Source organism: Diadema setosum, chromosome 18 (genome assembly GCF_964275005.1).
Source record: "Diadema setosum chromosome 18, eeDiaSeto1, whole genome shotgun sequence".
NCBI lineage: Eukaryota > Metazoa > Echinodermata > Echinoidea > Diadematoida > Diadematidae > Diadema > Diadema setosum.
Window position 1 is genome coordinate 32201033 of NC_092702.1, and position 16860 is coordinate 32217892.

Here is a 16860-nt window from a genome sequence, read left to right on the forward strand (position 1 = left end):
GTATGGTATATTACAGTCCTCGAAAGACAAGGTAAGCTTAATGATATTCCAGATTTTGATATCTCTTATTTTTGCATTACCATAAAACCACAATACAACGATATCATACTGATGAATTTCAAGAAATTTAGTTGCATGCTGGATGTGTATTATGGAATGTTTAAAAACATCACGCTCAATATGGAACTTTGTAAATGAAGAACTTAAATTTCATAGAATTTCATACACCATTCCTAAACTTGAAACCTGCATATTTACATCAATAACTATGTCGGTCACAAACAAAAGAAACAATCAATGGGGTATTCCCTTTGTCGAATTTCCTCATATCAAGAGATCACAAATTTTGAAGACTCATTCCAGTAGGATAGATCGTTAAATTCATCGGCAGGATTAAAATGTAATATTTTGGGATTTATATATTTCTTTTCCTTCTTTCTTTCTTTCTCTTTTTTTTTTTTTTTTTGGGGGGGGGGGGGCAATCTTGGCTTCTTTGCTTGACATCCCCTCCTCCCATTCTCCTAGGATCCTCCAAGGTCCACGTTCTCAATCGATCGCTTACCAACTGGTTTTCTCTCACTTCACTTCACAATACATCATTCGAAATTTCACATTTCTCTCACTTCACAATCTCTCTCGTCTCCATGATTTTCCAACAGACAAATATTTTGTAAAAATGACAATGCACTACTTAAGTCTGGAATAACTACACTCTTTTATTCAGGAAGGTCTCTGAAGCATTTAACATTCAAATGCATCAAAACAATGGACACAACTTATAAAAACCAGAGAGTCAATGACATGACAAAGCACTCATTTAACATTCAGTTACAGCAAATGCCTTGATTATCATTTCTTTTTTTCTACTATATTGGTTTGGAGGCGAGGACATATCGGTAGACATTTTTAATGATTTTCTTTTTCCACATCATTTTTTTTTTTTTTTTTTTTGGGGGGGGGAGGGGTGTTTTAAAGGGTGTGTACAGTTCTGGTCGAGGTGAGGATTTAGCTTTTAATGTTTTGCGAGATATTCAGAAACCATTCTATGAGATGTAAAAGAGCGTGCAGTTCTAAGGGGTATCAAAAGTTTATTCGATGAAAATCGGTTTTGAAATGGCTGAGATATCCAAAAACAAGGTGAAACAAATAGATCCTAATAAAGTTGTGGCATGTCGCCTTTTATTATTAGCACTTTTTTGATATCTCAGCCATTTGAAAACCAATCTTCATCAAATAAACGTTGAATCCTTCTGAAAATTACATGCTCTTTCATATTTCACAAGAGGCTTTTCATTATCTCACTTACGAATGTTAAAAACATGAATCCCCACCTCAACCAGTACTGTACAGTCCCTTTAATCAATGTGCATAAAACTGGCCTGTTTGAGGTTTCAGACAATAATCACATCAACACTTTGTGCATCTTATTTAAATCTACTAGATGAATAAAGACAAAATCATAATCAGTCAAAAAATTATTCAGAAGCATTCTGTGTAATTTCCCGAATAAATTATCTGGAAAATTCAAATTGACCTTTGAAAAAAAAAATAATCTTGTTAAAATGTACTGTAGATCCCACTTAGCTCAATAACAGAAAACAGAAAATAAAAGGAAATTGTTTGATTGAAGATCTTTTTTTTTTTATTTCAAATAAAATTGCATATATTACGCTGATAGGTCAAATTCAATATGCTGAGTAGAAATCTTGAATCCTCCACCTAGCACCATTTTAACCAGCACAAATAAAAATGACATGAAGCAAGAAGCATTTTTAAACTTTGGACAGATGCCAAATGCTACAACTGTACACCACGGCATGTTCAAACTGGGACAATTTGCACACGATGAGCTAAAATATGCCTTACAGGAGGAACTTCCGAACATACATCAACATGTGGATTCAGTAATGAAAAAAGATGTGGTGAAACACATTTGTTGACATCCTCAGAAAATCAGAAAATTCTACCAGAAGTTATCATTATTTCATGGTTTTAAATAGTGAATTCTGTGTGCTGCATTCTCTGGATGGGACTCTACTTCAAATTGTGATGTCGCAGTAGTAGAACGAAATAAAGAAAATATGAAAGAAATTTCACTGGAATCAATTTTTCTTGGATATTGATAGTGCATTTGACCCAACTACTTTTCTTGAAGGCACGGAGAATAATATTTTCCCAAACATATCTCAGGGAAAGGTCACAGAAATATTTATAGTTTTCAACTACAACAACAAAATTAAAGATTTGTGAAATTCCTTATATCTAGAACAATTCCACTATTGGGACACCAAGAATTCTTGTATAGTTCCTAAGTACAGAGAGCAACACACAGACTTACAATAAACCAAATCTCCGATTGAATGGATTGTCTTGATTTTTCTGAAACTTCCACTCAATGTCTCGTTTGTCTTGCTGAATCTGCTGACTCTACAATTATACCTGGGGGAAATGCCCCCTTGAATGGATAATCTTACTCATTGGAATGGATACTTATTTGTATTGGAAAGCAAATGTGATACATCACAATGAATTGCAGCCATGCCTTGTGAAAACATAGGTGCTTGATCACATGCCAATGGTGCACTTTAAATGCAACCTAAAGGGGAGAGAATGTAATAACTACTGTATTTCATACAGCATGTGGGAAAACTCCATCTCTCTCAACTGGTCAATGGCAGGCCAGTTTACACAGAAGCCATGGTCACACTGGCAAAAGATCATGAAGTTTAAGATCACAAAGTCTTCACTATCTTTTCTCGTCTGTTCACACTGGCAGCCATTGGCAGCAGTTTGGGCCACTCGTGCAAGTGCGCAACAAAGAAAAAAAAAAGAGTATGCTGTCTGACAGCTGGTGATTGTGACGTAATATAAATGTACTCGTGTCCATCACAATGACTGCGCACTTCGGAGGTACCCCCTTCAAACAGACGGTTTACTGATCATGTAACAAACTTCATGAAGTTTCACTTTCTACCGTTCACACTGGCAAAAGATAGAGAAGATTATTTGGGTGGTGGGATGGGGGAAAAATATCCCAAATTTGAGTGGGAAGTTCAGCAAGAAGTTTTGCAGGAAGTTTGTAGTCACACTGGCAAAACTTCAAGACTTTAAAGGTTGCCATCTTTTGCCAGTGTGACTGCAGCTGTTATCATATTTAGTGATCCACACAGAACTGGATCATAGTTGCCTGTCCTTTCAGCTGACAGGAGAACAGTCACATCATCTGTCGCTTCCCCAGTACAAAAACACTGATACCTTCTGTTTCGATAGGTACATTCCCCGTTGCAGAAAATCTCTTGTCTGATGTGATAAACTTGCTTTTCCTCAAAGGTTCTTAAAGTCTGACTGAAGGTGAGGTTGCAATCCCATCACATCCAAACTCTTGACAATGCATTCAGCTATGGCTGTGCACCAAGAAAAGCTCCCTACATCAGGACATGTCCATCTCTTCATCCTGAGTCTTGTAGTGCCGATACTCTGGCTTCAGCTCCCACATGTACTTGTGTGGCGCCCTCTGGTGGTAGGTGCCAATTTCAGACAGGATTTCTTTCAGGTACGGCTGTCAGGATGATAAGCACAATACACAATGGTAAAGGTAATCAAGAGTCTAATATAACATGATTATCTTCTCACAAAATGTACACCTCTGAATTTCACCTTATGTCTTACGTTGGAGAATGATTAGACAGAACAGGTTTGAGTCTTTTGATCTACACAAAACAAGCAAAATTAAAAAACACAGAAATTTGCCACATTGAGAAGGAAACATAAACCTTAATCTTTGTGTTGCCAATATACAGATCAGTTATAAATGCAGCAATGCAAAAACTTTTGAAAGTTCTGTGAGTGAACAATGGCATAGGAGTAAAACAGATATTTATGTTCCAATTTATGAAACTTTTTCAATGAAATGTAAACATCATGATAAGATACAGCACCGAATGCATGTAGGAGTTACTTAGTATCTTTAATTTGTCCCAGTGATATACAATGCATTTCAAGGTCTGTGAGTGACATAGGCTTGTGTGGACCATCAGGATACTTTCTTCACCATGTAATGTGAAAGGGCATATCTCACATAGTGTGAGAGCTGGCTAGGGCTTGATTCATGTGCACCTAGTCTTGATCACAATTGAGGAGAGCGTGGCATTTAGTAGGAGACACTTTATCCACCCAAGCTTTGCACCCTAACAGTGTGCAACCCAACTTCATTCTCTGAAGAAATTAACCCATCATGCTCTAACCTGGCGCTGGTGAAATTCATGAATACCATGCATCAAAAGTACAACTGGGCACCGTTTGATGAAAGTTGTCAGCACTGACAAGTTGTCAGTCCCTTGACAATTTTAGAGAAACCCTTGGCTTTGATTGGCTGAGAAGCTCTGATTACTGACTGTTACTACGGTAATTGTCAGAGACTGATAACTTGTTAGGGCTGACGACTGTTACATAACGGCCCCTGTACTCACCACTGGTTGCTCGGTGATCTTGGAGAGATCCTTCAGCTGGTAGTACTGATGCTTCTCAAACGCAGAGAAGAGGATATCCATGACCTTCTCCTTCTCCATCCGAGGTTTCTTACCCATTTCTTTCTTCTTCTTCTCGTATTCCACCTAGCACAGACAAAAATTTGATTCACAATATGCCACCTGCAAGGTCACTGTTAAAGGGACAGTATACACGGCGTAGTCTTGGTTGAAAGGGGCTTCAGGTTTCCAACTTTTTTGGTAGATAACGAGAAACCTCTTATGAAATATAAAAGAGCATACAATTCTAAAAGAGGAATTCAAAGTTTATTTGATGAAAATTGGTTTTGAAATGGATGAGATATCCAGAAATAAGGAGGTCCTAAAAAACAAGAGACCCGCGGGTCTAGCGCTCACCTGAGTATCGCAAGTTCACCTTTCTCGCAGTCACTAATCTAAATTATTCACAGCTGTACTAAAATTTGACCAGGCATTCTCAAGTAGAAGATGAAAATGTACAATAAGGGCCAAAATTTTTTAAGATTCCTTAATTTGGGGGATTGGGGGCCCCCTGGGGCCCTCTGGGTGTGGCATGGTGCCCATTTTGATAAATTGAGATCCTGACCCAATAGGGATGCTACCTGCCAAGTTTGACGAAAATCCATCATGAGGTTTTCAGGAAAGAAGATGAAAATGTACAATTCAGGCCCTCATTTGGACCTTCCCATCCCATCCCCCCCCCCCCCCCCCCCCCCCCCCGCCCCCAAGAGGGGCACCCCTGGATCTGCTATGAACAAACTTGAAACTACAGTCATTAATGTACTCACGCATAGTATTATCTTAGCTCTATAACTTCTGATTCTAGAGAAGATTTTTAAAGATTCCTTCATTTTGGGGGGTTTGGGCCACCCTGAGGGCCCCCTGGGTGGGGCATGGTGCCCATTTTAACAAATTGCGATCCTAACCCCCTAGGGATGCTACCTGCCAAGTTTGGTGAAAATGGGTCAAGGGGTTCTCAAGAAGAAGATGAAAATGTACAATTAATCCCCATTAGGACCCCTCCCCACCCCCCCTCCCCTGGGTCCCAAGAGGGGCACCCCTGATTCTGCCATGAACAAACTTGAAACTACAGTCATCAATGTACTAACTCATAGTATTAACTTAGTTCTAGAGAAGAAGATTTTTACAGATTCCTTAACTTTGGGGGGTTTGGGCCCCCTGGGTGGGGCATGGTGCCCATTTTAATAAATTGAGTTCCTAACCCCCTAGGGATGCTACCTGCCAAGTTTGATGAAAATTGGTTTTGGGGTTTTCAAGAAGAAGATGAAAATGAAAAATGTTTACGCACGGAGCACGACGCACAACGGACGACGCACGACGGACGCCGGACGAAGGGCGATCGCAATAGCTCACTTGAGCCTTTGGCTCAGGTGAGCTAAAAAGTGGGACCCACCTTTTATTAGGACCAATTGTTTTACTTTGTTTTTGGATATCTCATTCATTTTATTCATATTATTTCACATGATATCATTTTCTTATGAAGCAGTTGCATTCATGGTATTATTTTCTCTTAATGTTTGATACCTACCATCAGTCCTGTCTGATAGGAACTGGTCTTCTGCCTACTGGTACATATGTAAATCTGAATAGTTAATAATCCTGACAATTTTATCAGTGTGTCTGATCAAAGTATCAGAGCATTTAAGTGGTTACTTATGAAGTCACTGCCTTGTGGTATATTCTGTATGAAGTTTCCAGACGGTCCATCCATTATACAACACCATGGCAAGATATAAACTTGCTTCAGTGAAAATATTGCAACATTATGATCTAACAAAGATGTAATTTGTAGGAGAGATCAAACTTAATTTAGGCAGTCCAATGTGTCTGTTCCTCTCCCAGCTGGAACATTAATCTTTCATAAGAATGATGCAAATTTTGTAAGGGAAAACAATTTTTATTAACATGAACCTGGATTGATAGATTCTGAATTGAAAATGATGGTTTTGATTTGTTTGTAACTCACAATTTCTTTGTGTCTTGCGATTGGCTTGTAAGCAACTACCGGTCTCTTGTCCAGGTGTTTGGTGACTTTGCTCGGTTTGTGTGCCAGTTCAATCTGCTTCCTGTAGTAGGCACGACAAATTGAAATGCATTATTGACATGACAACAATAACCAGCCTAATTAGTTACCAAGTTTAACTGGGTCAGCCTGGCTGAATAAAGTAAAACTACTTTCTGTAGAAGGTAGACAACCACTTCAAACACATCAAGCCAGATCTATTCTTCATGTCACATGATATCACATACTCGGGGAGAGGTATCTGTAAGACACTGAATTACATACCTGTGCCCGAGGACACATAAAGTGTATGGCTCAATCACCACAGCCCCCTCATATATGTGTATTTTTACAATACTGCAGAGATTTAAGGTGATTAAGTTTGATTAGCCCTAATTCAAAAATTAAACATAATTAAGACTTAAAACTTTCAGGATATGTAGCCCACATATATGAGAGACAGTGGAGATAAAATCATATGAAACCTTACATTTTTCATGTATATTTTAAACAATATGCCTTAAAAATTGGCCATTTTAGGACACCAAATTTGTGACATGATTAGTACCCTAAGATCAAATGCATCATACTCAACTAAATTATATATTTCTATAAGTGTTTTTGACTGATCTTATTCCAGAACATGCCTATTTGGAATGACATGTAAAGAAAATCCTGTTAATAAACCTTTTTCATTCCTAAAATGCCATTATAAACAGTGCGTAACGCGTGTTACGCTTGGTGTCCACGCGACAACCGTTACACAGAGATCCTAGAAAAGGTTGATCGGAATTCTGAAAATCAATGCATTTTTGCTGTTTTAATGAGCTCAATGGGGGATGAAAAATATGTGACTTTTGTTCCAAAATATTTACATCTTTATGTCAAAATTAACAATGGTAAATCAGCAATTTTTTGGTGTCCAATGTAACCACCGTTACACATGAAGATTTGATCTTTTATTTTGTACATTTCCAATACTATTTACTGGCCTTTCTGATTTTTCTGAGTTCCTTTCCAGGATAGGTATCCAAAAGAAAAGAATATAAATTATATAAAATATTTGGGAAGAAACTGTTTGCCTCTTTTTCTTTAGTGTCCAATCGCGATGCGCGTTGCGACACGCGTTATGCATATTTGGAAAATCCCTAAATAAGTACAAACAGTAAAATTCTGCACTGTTATCACAATACATTAGTTACATTATTAACAAATCAAGTTTATAAATATTTTGTGATCAACAATATGTGTTTAAAATTATTTTCAATATTCTATGTAACGGATGTTACATAGGACACCAAGCATTTTCAATGGATTTCCCTATAGGAATGTACACAAAATAACATTTTTCTGATTTAATTTTTTACAGAGCTTTTTTGTGCACTATCTCTCTGTACAACCATGAATATCAAGAAGTCACTATTCATTAAAATGAAGCTTATTTTGAGGTCATTCTAGTGGAATTTAATTTGTAGTACAATGTCACACTTTTGGTTGCAGTATTGTAAAAATACACATATACGATATGCACACAGATTGGACACACCAACAAATAAGAAATTAGATAAAGGCTTATTTTACTTCCTATTTCATTCACAAATATAAATTTTTTTCATTGCAACTGATTGACAAATTGCCCTACATCGACGTACATCGATTACGTCGATGAAAGGCAATTTGTCAATCACTTGCAATGAAAACACCTCAACGGAAGAATTTCATGATTTCATATATCATTTTTCATTTAGGTCAGATGTCAAACGATCACATCACATGGCTTAAATCTTATGAGCGGGTCAAGCTCTGAAGCTAATGGTTGCTCTTCCATTTACTTCTTGCACATAACCTACAATCGACAGTTTTCTCAACCCTTTGATATACCCATGCACTCAGCTTGATTTACCAAACTTTAACATCAGCATTCTGTGATCTATCTAAACTTGGACCTAGTTGTAAAGTTTGCAAGCCCACTCAGGTGTAGCAATGTGCCTCAGGCCAACAGGAAGGCCTTGGTGACACAATAGGTATTAGAAGGATTAGGTAATCTCTATTCAAATCGTTGACAATACTTTTCAAACATCTGTGCATATCAGCAAAGAAAGCCCACTAGCTGGCATGCCAGTTGGTAAAAAAACACAGTGATAAATATTATACATTTTGAAACAAGATCTCAATGCTCCTCAGCACAAGTAATGCTATGACATAGTCACTCTGTAAAAGCGGATATTTTTGAGTGAGTTATTTTTCATGCTCGGCCAGATAAGACTAGTTTCACACGTTTTTAATTCTGAGGAATCGAGACATTAACTACTGAAACATAATATATAGCATGCAAACATATTTGTGTGCTTTTATTTTCATGTTAGTTTCTGGTTGCACAAAATGCATGGAAATTTCAACACCACGAAAATTTCTACTTTTCAAGTATTCATAGTGAAAACTATGGTTTGTAGAAAATGGGACGCTGACTACTATGCACTACAACACTTCTTGATACTAGTATTGGACACCTTATTGACATAAAATAAACAAGGAAAAAAACAACAAAAAGAGAGAAAGCATATGCTTCATACAATGGACCATATGATAAACTAGATATATCGCTACGGCGACTGATATGCCTCCGCCATAATGCATGGTTCTCCTAATAGGTCTATAGTACAATGTCTTGACAATGTGTGATGACAGTTTCACACAATTGGCAAAATATTAAAATGACAGGTTTGCCACAAATGTGCTGAATGTTCACTTTCCTAGAACTAGGTTCAATTGGATGAATGATTAAAATGTCAGAGTGCAGGTATTTGGGGAACTGATGATATTTACTTGACTTTTGACCCTTTTATAAGTTTATGCATTGAGTAATTTTCAAGGTATTGAGAAAAGTATAATTTCAGTATCAAATGGGGAAATAGCATTATCTAAACCTGGCCTTTGACCTTTGACCTCACAGTTCCAAAGAGAATCACTGTTAGGTTGAACATGCATAAATATGTAAGTTTCATGATGATACCTTGAGTTACTTTTGAGATATGGAGGAAAAAGTGCAATTCAGCACTTTCACTTGACCTTTGACCTTTTGGCAAGAAACTTCCCACAGAATATATGTTGGGTAATACATGCATACATCAAGTTAAAACAAAAACAAAAACCTTCAGGCATATTGCATTTTAAGGAAAGTAGTGATATTTTGAGGAGTTGACTTGACCTTTGACCCCCCTGACCTTTGACCCATGACCCCAACTTCCCTAGATAATCACTGCCCATCGGTACAAGCATATATACTAAGTTCCATGAAGATACCTTGAACCATTTGCGAGATATGGAGAAAAACATGAAATTTCAATTTTTTTTTCACAAAATAACCTGTGACCTTTGACCTTTGACCCTGTGACCCTAAAATCCACACAAAGTATTATCCCCCAAGGATATACCCTCATACCAAGTTTGATGTAAAACCACCACACGGTTCTTGAGATATCGACAAAAACAAAACGGGACGGACGGACGTACGGACGTACGGACGGACGTACGGACGACGGACGGACGGACGGACGGACGGACGGACGGACGGACGGACGGACGAACGGACGGACGACCCGAAAACATAATGCCTCCGGCCACTTCGTTGCGGAGGCATAAAAACAAAAACCTCACCTCTTCATTTCCATGTAGGTTTCATTTCTGACAGGTCTGCACTCGAGTCTCTCCACAACCTTTCCCTCGATGGCAAGCTTGTCTGCAGGAGATCAAAGGCGTTGCAGGAGAGATTCAATGGTAAGGGTTGCCTTACAGTTGGCCTAGACTACATTTTGTACGTGCACCCGAATGCCCTCAGGAATGAATGAATGAACTGATCATAATACCATCATATGCAGTATTATCACTGATTAACCCCTTCAGTATCAACTCATATGACACAGCAGCTTCTATGAATAAACGAATGTCAGTATCTTGGATCACTACTTGATATCTTGTTCAACATTCTAGTACATGTAGGCCTTTCTGCATTCTGTAAATAATGTTTACACTGATACATGTACAATCTTTGGACGTGTGAAGGGAATTTTTTCATGAAGTTCAATTTCACAATAAATACATCCCAAAATTTTTTACACACAAGGCCAGCTCTTGAAAGTCTACACTTGGTAAACTTCATTACCATGTATGACTTTCATGCAAATGGAGGTATGCACTAGCACTCCCAGAAATTTCAACTGTGTATATTCAGAGTGCACGAACTCCAAAAAATTTCACAAGGGTTTGAGAAATGTCCCTAGTTTCAGTGGAAAGTTTGGCAAGAGGTTTCAAGAGAAGTGTTCGATCACACTGGAAAAACTTCCAAGAACTTAAAACTTGAGAAGTTTTGCCAGTGTGACTGCTGCTAGTACCTGTTTACCTGTAAGATCTTCACAAGAATCATAGCATAGAGTAGGGTGATCAACCTACCACCTGAGCCCTGGGAATAGACCATCATGGTCCCTGGTGCTGCACTCATTACTTGGAATTTATGCTCCTCTGGTATTTCAGGATCCTCAGGTTTCAGCTTGACCTTGGCCAGCGAGCTGTCCATCATCAAGGAGATGTCTGGTTTCCCAAATTTCCTGATAAGGGACAAGGAAGCATTGACATATAGATTCTAACAATGAGTTGGCATTAGAAACACAGGAAACAAAATACAGAACTCTTTTTCCAGTAGTTTTTGAACAATAATCTTTGACAATGTATGTGACCCTGGATCTCAAAAACACACTGAAAAAGTCAAAAGGAAGCATTCTTTTCTTTTTCTTGGTACATGTATAACTCATTATCATTGGCTATTCATAAGTCATTGGCCACCAAAATATACAAGTGTATGTGACCCTGCATCACAAAACCAACAAAAAGTCGCCAGACATGGATATTTAGATGAGGGCAGATTCTGAAAGAGCAGACTCTAAGCTTTAAAATGATGTATAACTCAATTCAGATGGACCTCACTAACAGATCTAAATACTGGAAAGAAAGCACACACTCTGGAACAGTGTGAACCGAGAAAAGAGGCTCTGAAGTACAGAATCTATTCAAGCACTTAATCTTTACCAAGTCGTCCTAGCTGTGCGATGAAAGGGACAAAACACAGGATGTAAACCACCCGAGCAAGAACAATGAAGGGATTATCAGATTAAGCTGAAATTTAGGATGTTCTATTATCACATTCTGTTACAAAGCAGTGAGTGTTATCCTTTCAAAAGTTATTAGACTTGAAATTGAAGAGTGTGCTAGGGATTTCAAGAAATGAAAAGGGGCCTCTAAAACATACCTGATCATTCTACTCTCCCCCAAAAAAGGGTTGTAGAAAAACTGCTGAAAACACACTTTCCCATTCATACAATGATCCCAAATTAAAGCATAATGTAAAAGAAGGATAGCTCTTTCAGAAAATATAAAAAACTCAAGATTGACTCGGTTGACACATATCATCTTTTTTGAGCCCTCATGTAAAATCAAGGGGTGCGACTTTTTGTTTATTTTGTGATGCATGGTCACATATGATGGCAAATCAAGTATGTCAGAAACACTGGCTCTTTAAATGGGGGCTTTGATGTTAAAGGTCAATTGAAGTACCCAAGGCTTTATTGTGCAGAATAAAATGTGTAGTCAAAACTCTAGTTGGAAACCATTGAGAAGGTATTTTGAGATTAAGAAAAATCTTTGTGGTACACTATATTCTTCAAGGTTCAAAACACTCTTTGAGATCCTTCACTGGGTAAAATGGAGATAACTAACTAAAAGACAGGAAAAATAAGTTACAATATGTACTTTATTTACTTCATTGCTTTGTTTTACTTTGTTTTTGGATGTTTCAGCAATTCCAAAAACAACTTTCAACAAATAAAGTTTAAATTCCTCTTAGAATGGTATGCTTGGTACTATTTTAGAAGTGGTTTCTTGGTATCTCACAAAAAGTTAAAAGCCCAATCATGATCTCCACCATTACTATACCATCCCTTTAACAATCATAGTATGACACTGAAAGCTTGAAATTTGCATAATAATGTCTATTCTCTGCATGACTTATAAAATGCATTAAAGGGGATGGCTAGTAACTGATCAGTGGGAATCAGTGGGAATGCTGGGGGATGATTGTTCCAATCCTTGTGGGATTCATTTCAGAGTACATTATATATCTATTGTTGGGTGAAAATTATTTGCTTCAGAATGGCCTCATATTCAAGTAATGTGGAGTTAACGGGCCGTTAACGATCACCCCGTCACTGTACAGGCATGCTGACCTGGAAACATTAAACTGCACATTACTTGAATATGACACCATTCTGAAGCAAATAATTTTCACCCAACAATAGATATATAATGTACTCTTAAATGAATCCAACAAGGATTGGAACAATCATCCCCCAGCATTCCCACTGATCAGTTACTAGCCATCCCCTTTAAGATTTCACATACTATACAATGATACACAGATATTCAGGCATGCCTGCAATCAGACTTACTTTCCAATGCGAATCTTTCCAATATGTCCACCTTTCTCTGACTTTTCCCATCGCTGTGCTACATACTTTGGAACCTTGAAGAAGGGAAGGCAAAAATTTCATGCTTCAAGAATTAATCCAAAAACATTAATTAGCATTCAATCAAAAGAAGTATGAGGATAAGTAAAGACAGTTCATTTATCAGAACATGAATTTCACACCAAATATAATGTACACACAAAAGTTCCTAATTCCTCCAATAATGTTTTGTCGTTACTAACAAGATATCAAAACAAAATAGAGCAAATCTTGGCACAATATAAAATAAAGGCCAATTGATTGGTGGTACATTAGTGTGGAATGTATCTTGATCCCTAACAATTCATCACAGTCTGGCTAATTCCACCAGAAGATGAATTGCATCCATATAATTTAGGCCATGCATACAACCACATGCGTGTTGTCATCTGGCCACACTCATGTGGTTGTACTATAGCTACGGGCAGAGTAGCTGGATACAGCCACACGCATGTGTACTGTACATACATTGTATCCATGGGGTATCCACATCCATAGACATAGAGAAGCTGGATATCGCTGTATGAGGACCCCGCTGTAATGTATGAGTACATCACATACTGGTACCAAAACCTCAAAAAGTGATGAAAATATAAACCTCATTTATCTTACCTTCTAGACGACTTTATTTTCCTACAATTTGTTTTCCCACTCCATTCTCGTCTTTGTTATATAAGATGGATTTAATAAATTTACCATTGATTGGGCCATGGACGACTTCTAGGTTTATGATCAGCCGAAACACTCGGTCTTGGTATATCAAGGCTTCAGTTGATGGCGAGCAGCACCGCCACTCTCCACATCAACAAACAACAAATAAATGTGAACATGAGCATATATCGCAACCATCAAAAAGCGTGCATATTCCCCGAGTAATAGCACCCTCTGCTTGTACTGTGTACAATAGTACACACAGCGTACCCTGTATATACACAAGGTAGCTCTGTCATCAAGCTGACTGCTGTGGTACTATGCCGTGCCGACGAAGCTGTCTGCTGGCCGTCGATCATGGAATCGGAATGCAGCAACAAACCAAAGGCCTTTGCTTTATTAGTTAGGAACTGTCTACGGGAAAATTTGTGGCTATTTAAACTTTAAAGCAGATGAACGTTTGTGACAAGACCAAAGAAAAAAAAAAGTGAAGAGAAGAGAAGAGACGATGAGAATGAATTGGAAACCATTTACCATATTTAGGGTAAGGGCACCAGTATTCGGTCAGCTACCGGTATTCGGTCACTTATCACTTGTCATCAGCCAGTAAGTTCAACTGTCACAACACACGCAAATCACATCAATTCCAAATCCCAAATTTTACCGTCAAAAGTGCAGAATCGCTGCTACTTTCCAAAAGCGCTCGCGGATTGAGCCCTGTTTTAAGAGTACGGGTTGCCAAAAAAGCGCTAAAACTCGAGAAATTCGCCGTTCTCTCGCGGGGTTTTTTGCTTATCGCAAGCTGGGAGTGTGATGGTATCCTCAAAAACGCAAAAAGAAAAACAAAATTTCCGTACATGCCGATACAGTGTCTCAACGTACAAGGGTTGAATGCAAGTGCCGATTCCCCAGTATTCGGTCACCAACGGGCGCTGCAACGTCGCCAATGCAATTTTGCACCAACAAGGTAGTGCGCGGCGCATTTTTCAGCTGCCTTGAACACGCACTGACTTTGAACGTGCATATCGTGTGACCGAATACTGGTTGCGGTGACCGTTTTCTGGGGAATTTTCAAGGTGATACTGATATATTTTGGGATTTTGTGAAATTCTGTGTGATATTTACCAAAATTAAAATTGAGATTAAAGAAATTTGATATATTTCACATACATTGCTGTAGTCTGTAGTGCAGAGTGTTCTAGATATTATGATGTATATATTATTTTAGTTTGAAAAATATTGCAAAAAAGCTTAAGTGACCGAATACTGGGGGTGTTACCCTATGGGTAAACTTGGCTATTATTAGCGCCCCCACTGACATTAATTCACCTTGAACTTGTCGATTACAACTTACTCAACTGGTTACAAATTGGCCGAGATTACCCGCTACCGCGCGCGCTAACGTCGTTAGCAATAGCATATCGCTAGGCCGAGCCAAGCAATAAATACCCACCTAACTAACTAAGTCCATGTGTATGGATATTATGTAAATTTACGCCTGGTAGTAATAGCGACACGATTGTAGTGGCCGTATCCAACTACTTCGAACATGGATAAATTACAACCAAACGCGTTTGGCTGGGTGGATGGGGGAATCCTCAAGGCTAGGCACACACGCATGTGTTGTATACACTGCAAAGGTTTTAACAGTCCCATGTGTTCAATTCGACGTTTCTATTCTCTACGCACTTGTTCAAAGATGCAAGATGAAACCGAATATACTTATGTCTTTACATGGTACAGATTAGTTACCTTCACCAGCCATATTGGCCTTGATGATGCCTTAAGATCGAGGTCCAATTTTGAAGCCATTTCGTGGGCAAACGAAGTCACTACAATGACTACACATGAAAGGATCTGACGACAGTCGTCTCCACCAGTGCGCGCTGAATTGTACCGTACTACCGTAGTTGTTGTCAAAGAGCGTATCTAAACCTACGCTGTTTGGTTGTTGTTGTTGTTGTTCATCAGTACGGTTAGTCTGATTTCCAGACCATTTGTCAAATGTAGTGTTCCCCTCCCCTTCCCCCTACCCCCCCCCCCCCTTGCGTTTTTGATTGTGTCCAGGATTAAGGAGACCGTTATCGCGGTAGATGATTGAATGGTCATAGAAATGTAACATGGAAGTCCAATACAGGGACGGATCCAGGAATTCTGTGAAGGGGGGGGGCATAAACAATATCTCCAGTTCTATTACTTTCGGGTACGTTTCATCTCATTTTTTTTCTTTTCATTTCGCTTCTTTTAACAACAAATAAAGAGGGAGCGCGCCCAGTGAGCCCCCCCCCCCTGGATCCGCCACTGCAATAATGAGAAACCTCTTATGAAATATGAAAGAGCATGTAATTTTAAGAAGGATTCAATGTTTGTTTGATGAAAATTGGTTTTCAAATGGCTGAGATATCCAAAAAAGTGATTATGATCTAAAGGTGACAGGCCATGCCTTTTATTAGGATCTCTTTGTTTTACCTTGTTTTTGGATATCTCAGGCATTTGAAAACCGATTTTCATCAAATAAACTTTTAATTGATACCTCTTAAAATTGCATGCTCTTTGAGATGTAATAGAGTGGTTTCTGAATGTCTCGCAAAACGTTAAGATAAATCCTCATTTCCAGAACTGTACAGTCCCTTTAAGTCTGGTCAATGCAGCTTGGTGTTTGTATCCAACTTGTCACTCATGATAATCATTTTCCTGTCTGTATCACAACAGTGTTTACTTCATTGTTGTAAATTTGTTTCATCATCATAGTTTTATTGTCTGTGATTCACATTGCTATATAATTAATAAACCAACACACACCATAAGTAGGGCCTATGTATGTTTACACTGTCTATACAACATATACAGTCATATCATTATCGTTTATGTAACATGTGCCTCGCTCGCGATTTCTTATTATCTCCTGGACCTTCTTTGTGCATATTTTGTACTTTTGCTACTGTACACTGTATCTGACTGGTACCTCGCTTGGGTGATCACGCAACTCTCCAGAAGTTTTGTGCCGCAGACATACATGCTCTTTCATATTTCGTAAGAGGTTTCTCATTATCTCACTAAGGAATGTTCAAGACATGAATCCCCACCTCAACCAGGACTGTACAGTCCCTTTAAATAAACAAACAAA

At 38.4% G+C, this 16860-nt stretch overlaps 1 protein-coding gene across 1 annotated transcript; it reads right to left on the minus strand.

Moving 5' to 3' along the window:
* Window positions 1–696: 696 nt before the first annotated feature.
* On the minus strand, window positions 697–15634 carry LOC140241323 (general transcription factor IIF subunit 2-like). The gene is made up of 7 exons (XM_072321049.1): window positions 15486–15634; window positions 13026–13099; window positions 10978–11132; window positions 10186–10267; window positions 6493–6592; window positions 4470–4613; window positions 697–3559 (listed from the first exon to the last, which is right to left on the minus strand). The coding sequence occupies exons 1-7, from the start codon at window positions 15543–15545 to the stop codon at window positions 3431–3433; spliced, it is 744 nt and encodes a 247-aa protein (XP_072177150.1). The 5' UTR covers window positions 15546–15634; the 3' UTR covers window positions 697–3430.
* Between the last annotated feature and the right edge of the window lie 1226 nt (window positions 15635–16860).

Coding starts and splice junctions, on each gene's coding strand:
- LOC140241323 (XM_072321049.1), bottom strand. CDS start 15,545: ATGGCTTCAAAATTGGACCTCGATCTTAAGGCATCATCAAGGCCAATA. Junction 13,100..15,485: donor GGCCAATATGGCTGGTGAAG/GTAACTAATCTG, acceptor CCCTTCTTCAAG/GTTCCAAAGTATGTAGCACA. Junction 3,560..4,469: donor AGATCACCGAGCAACCAGTG/GTGAGTACAGGG, acceptor TCATCCTGACAG/CCGTACCTGAAAGAAATCCT.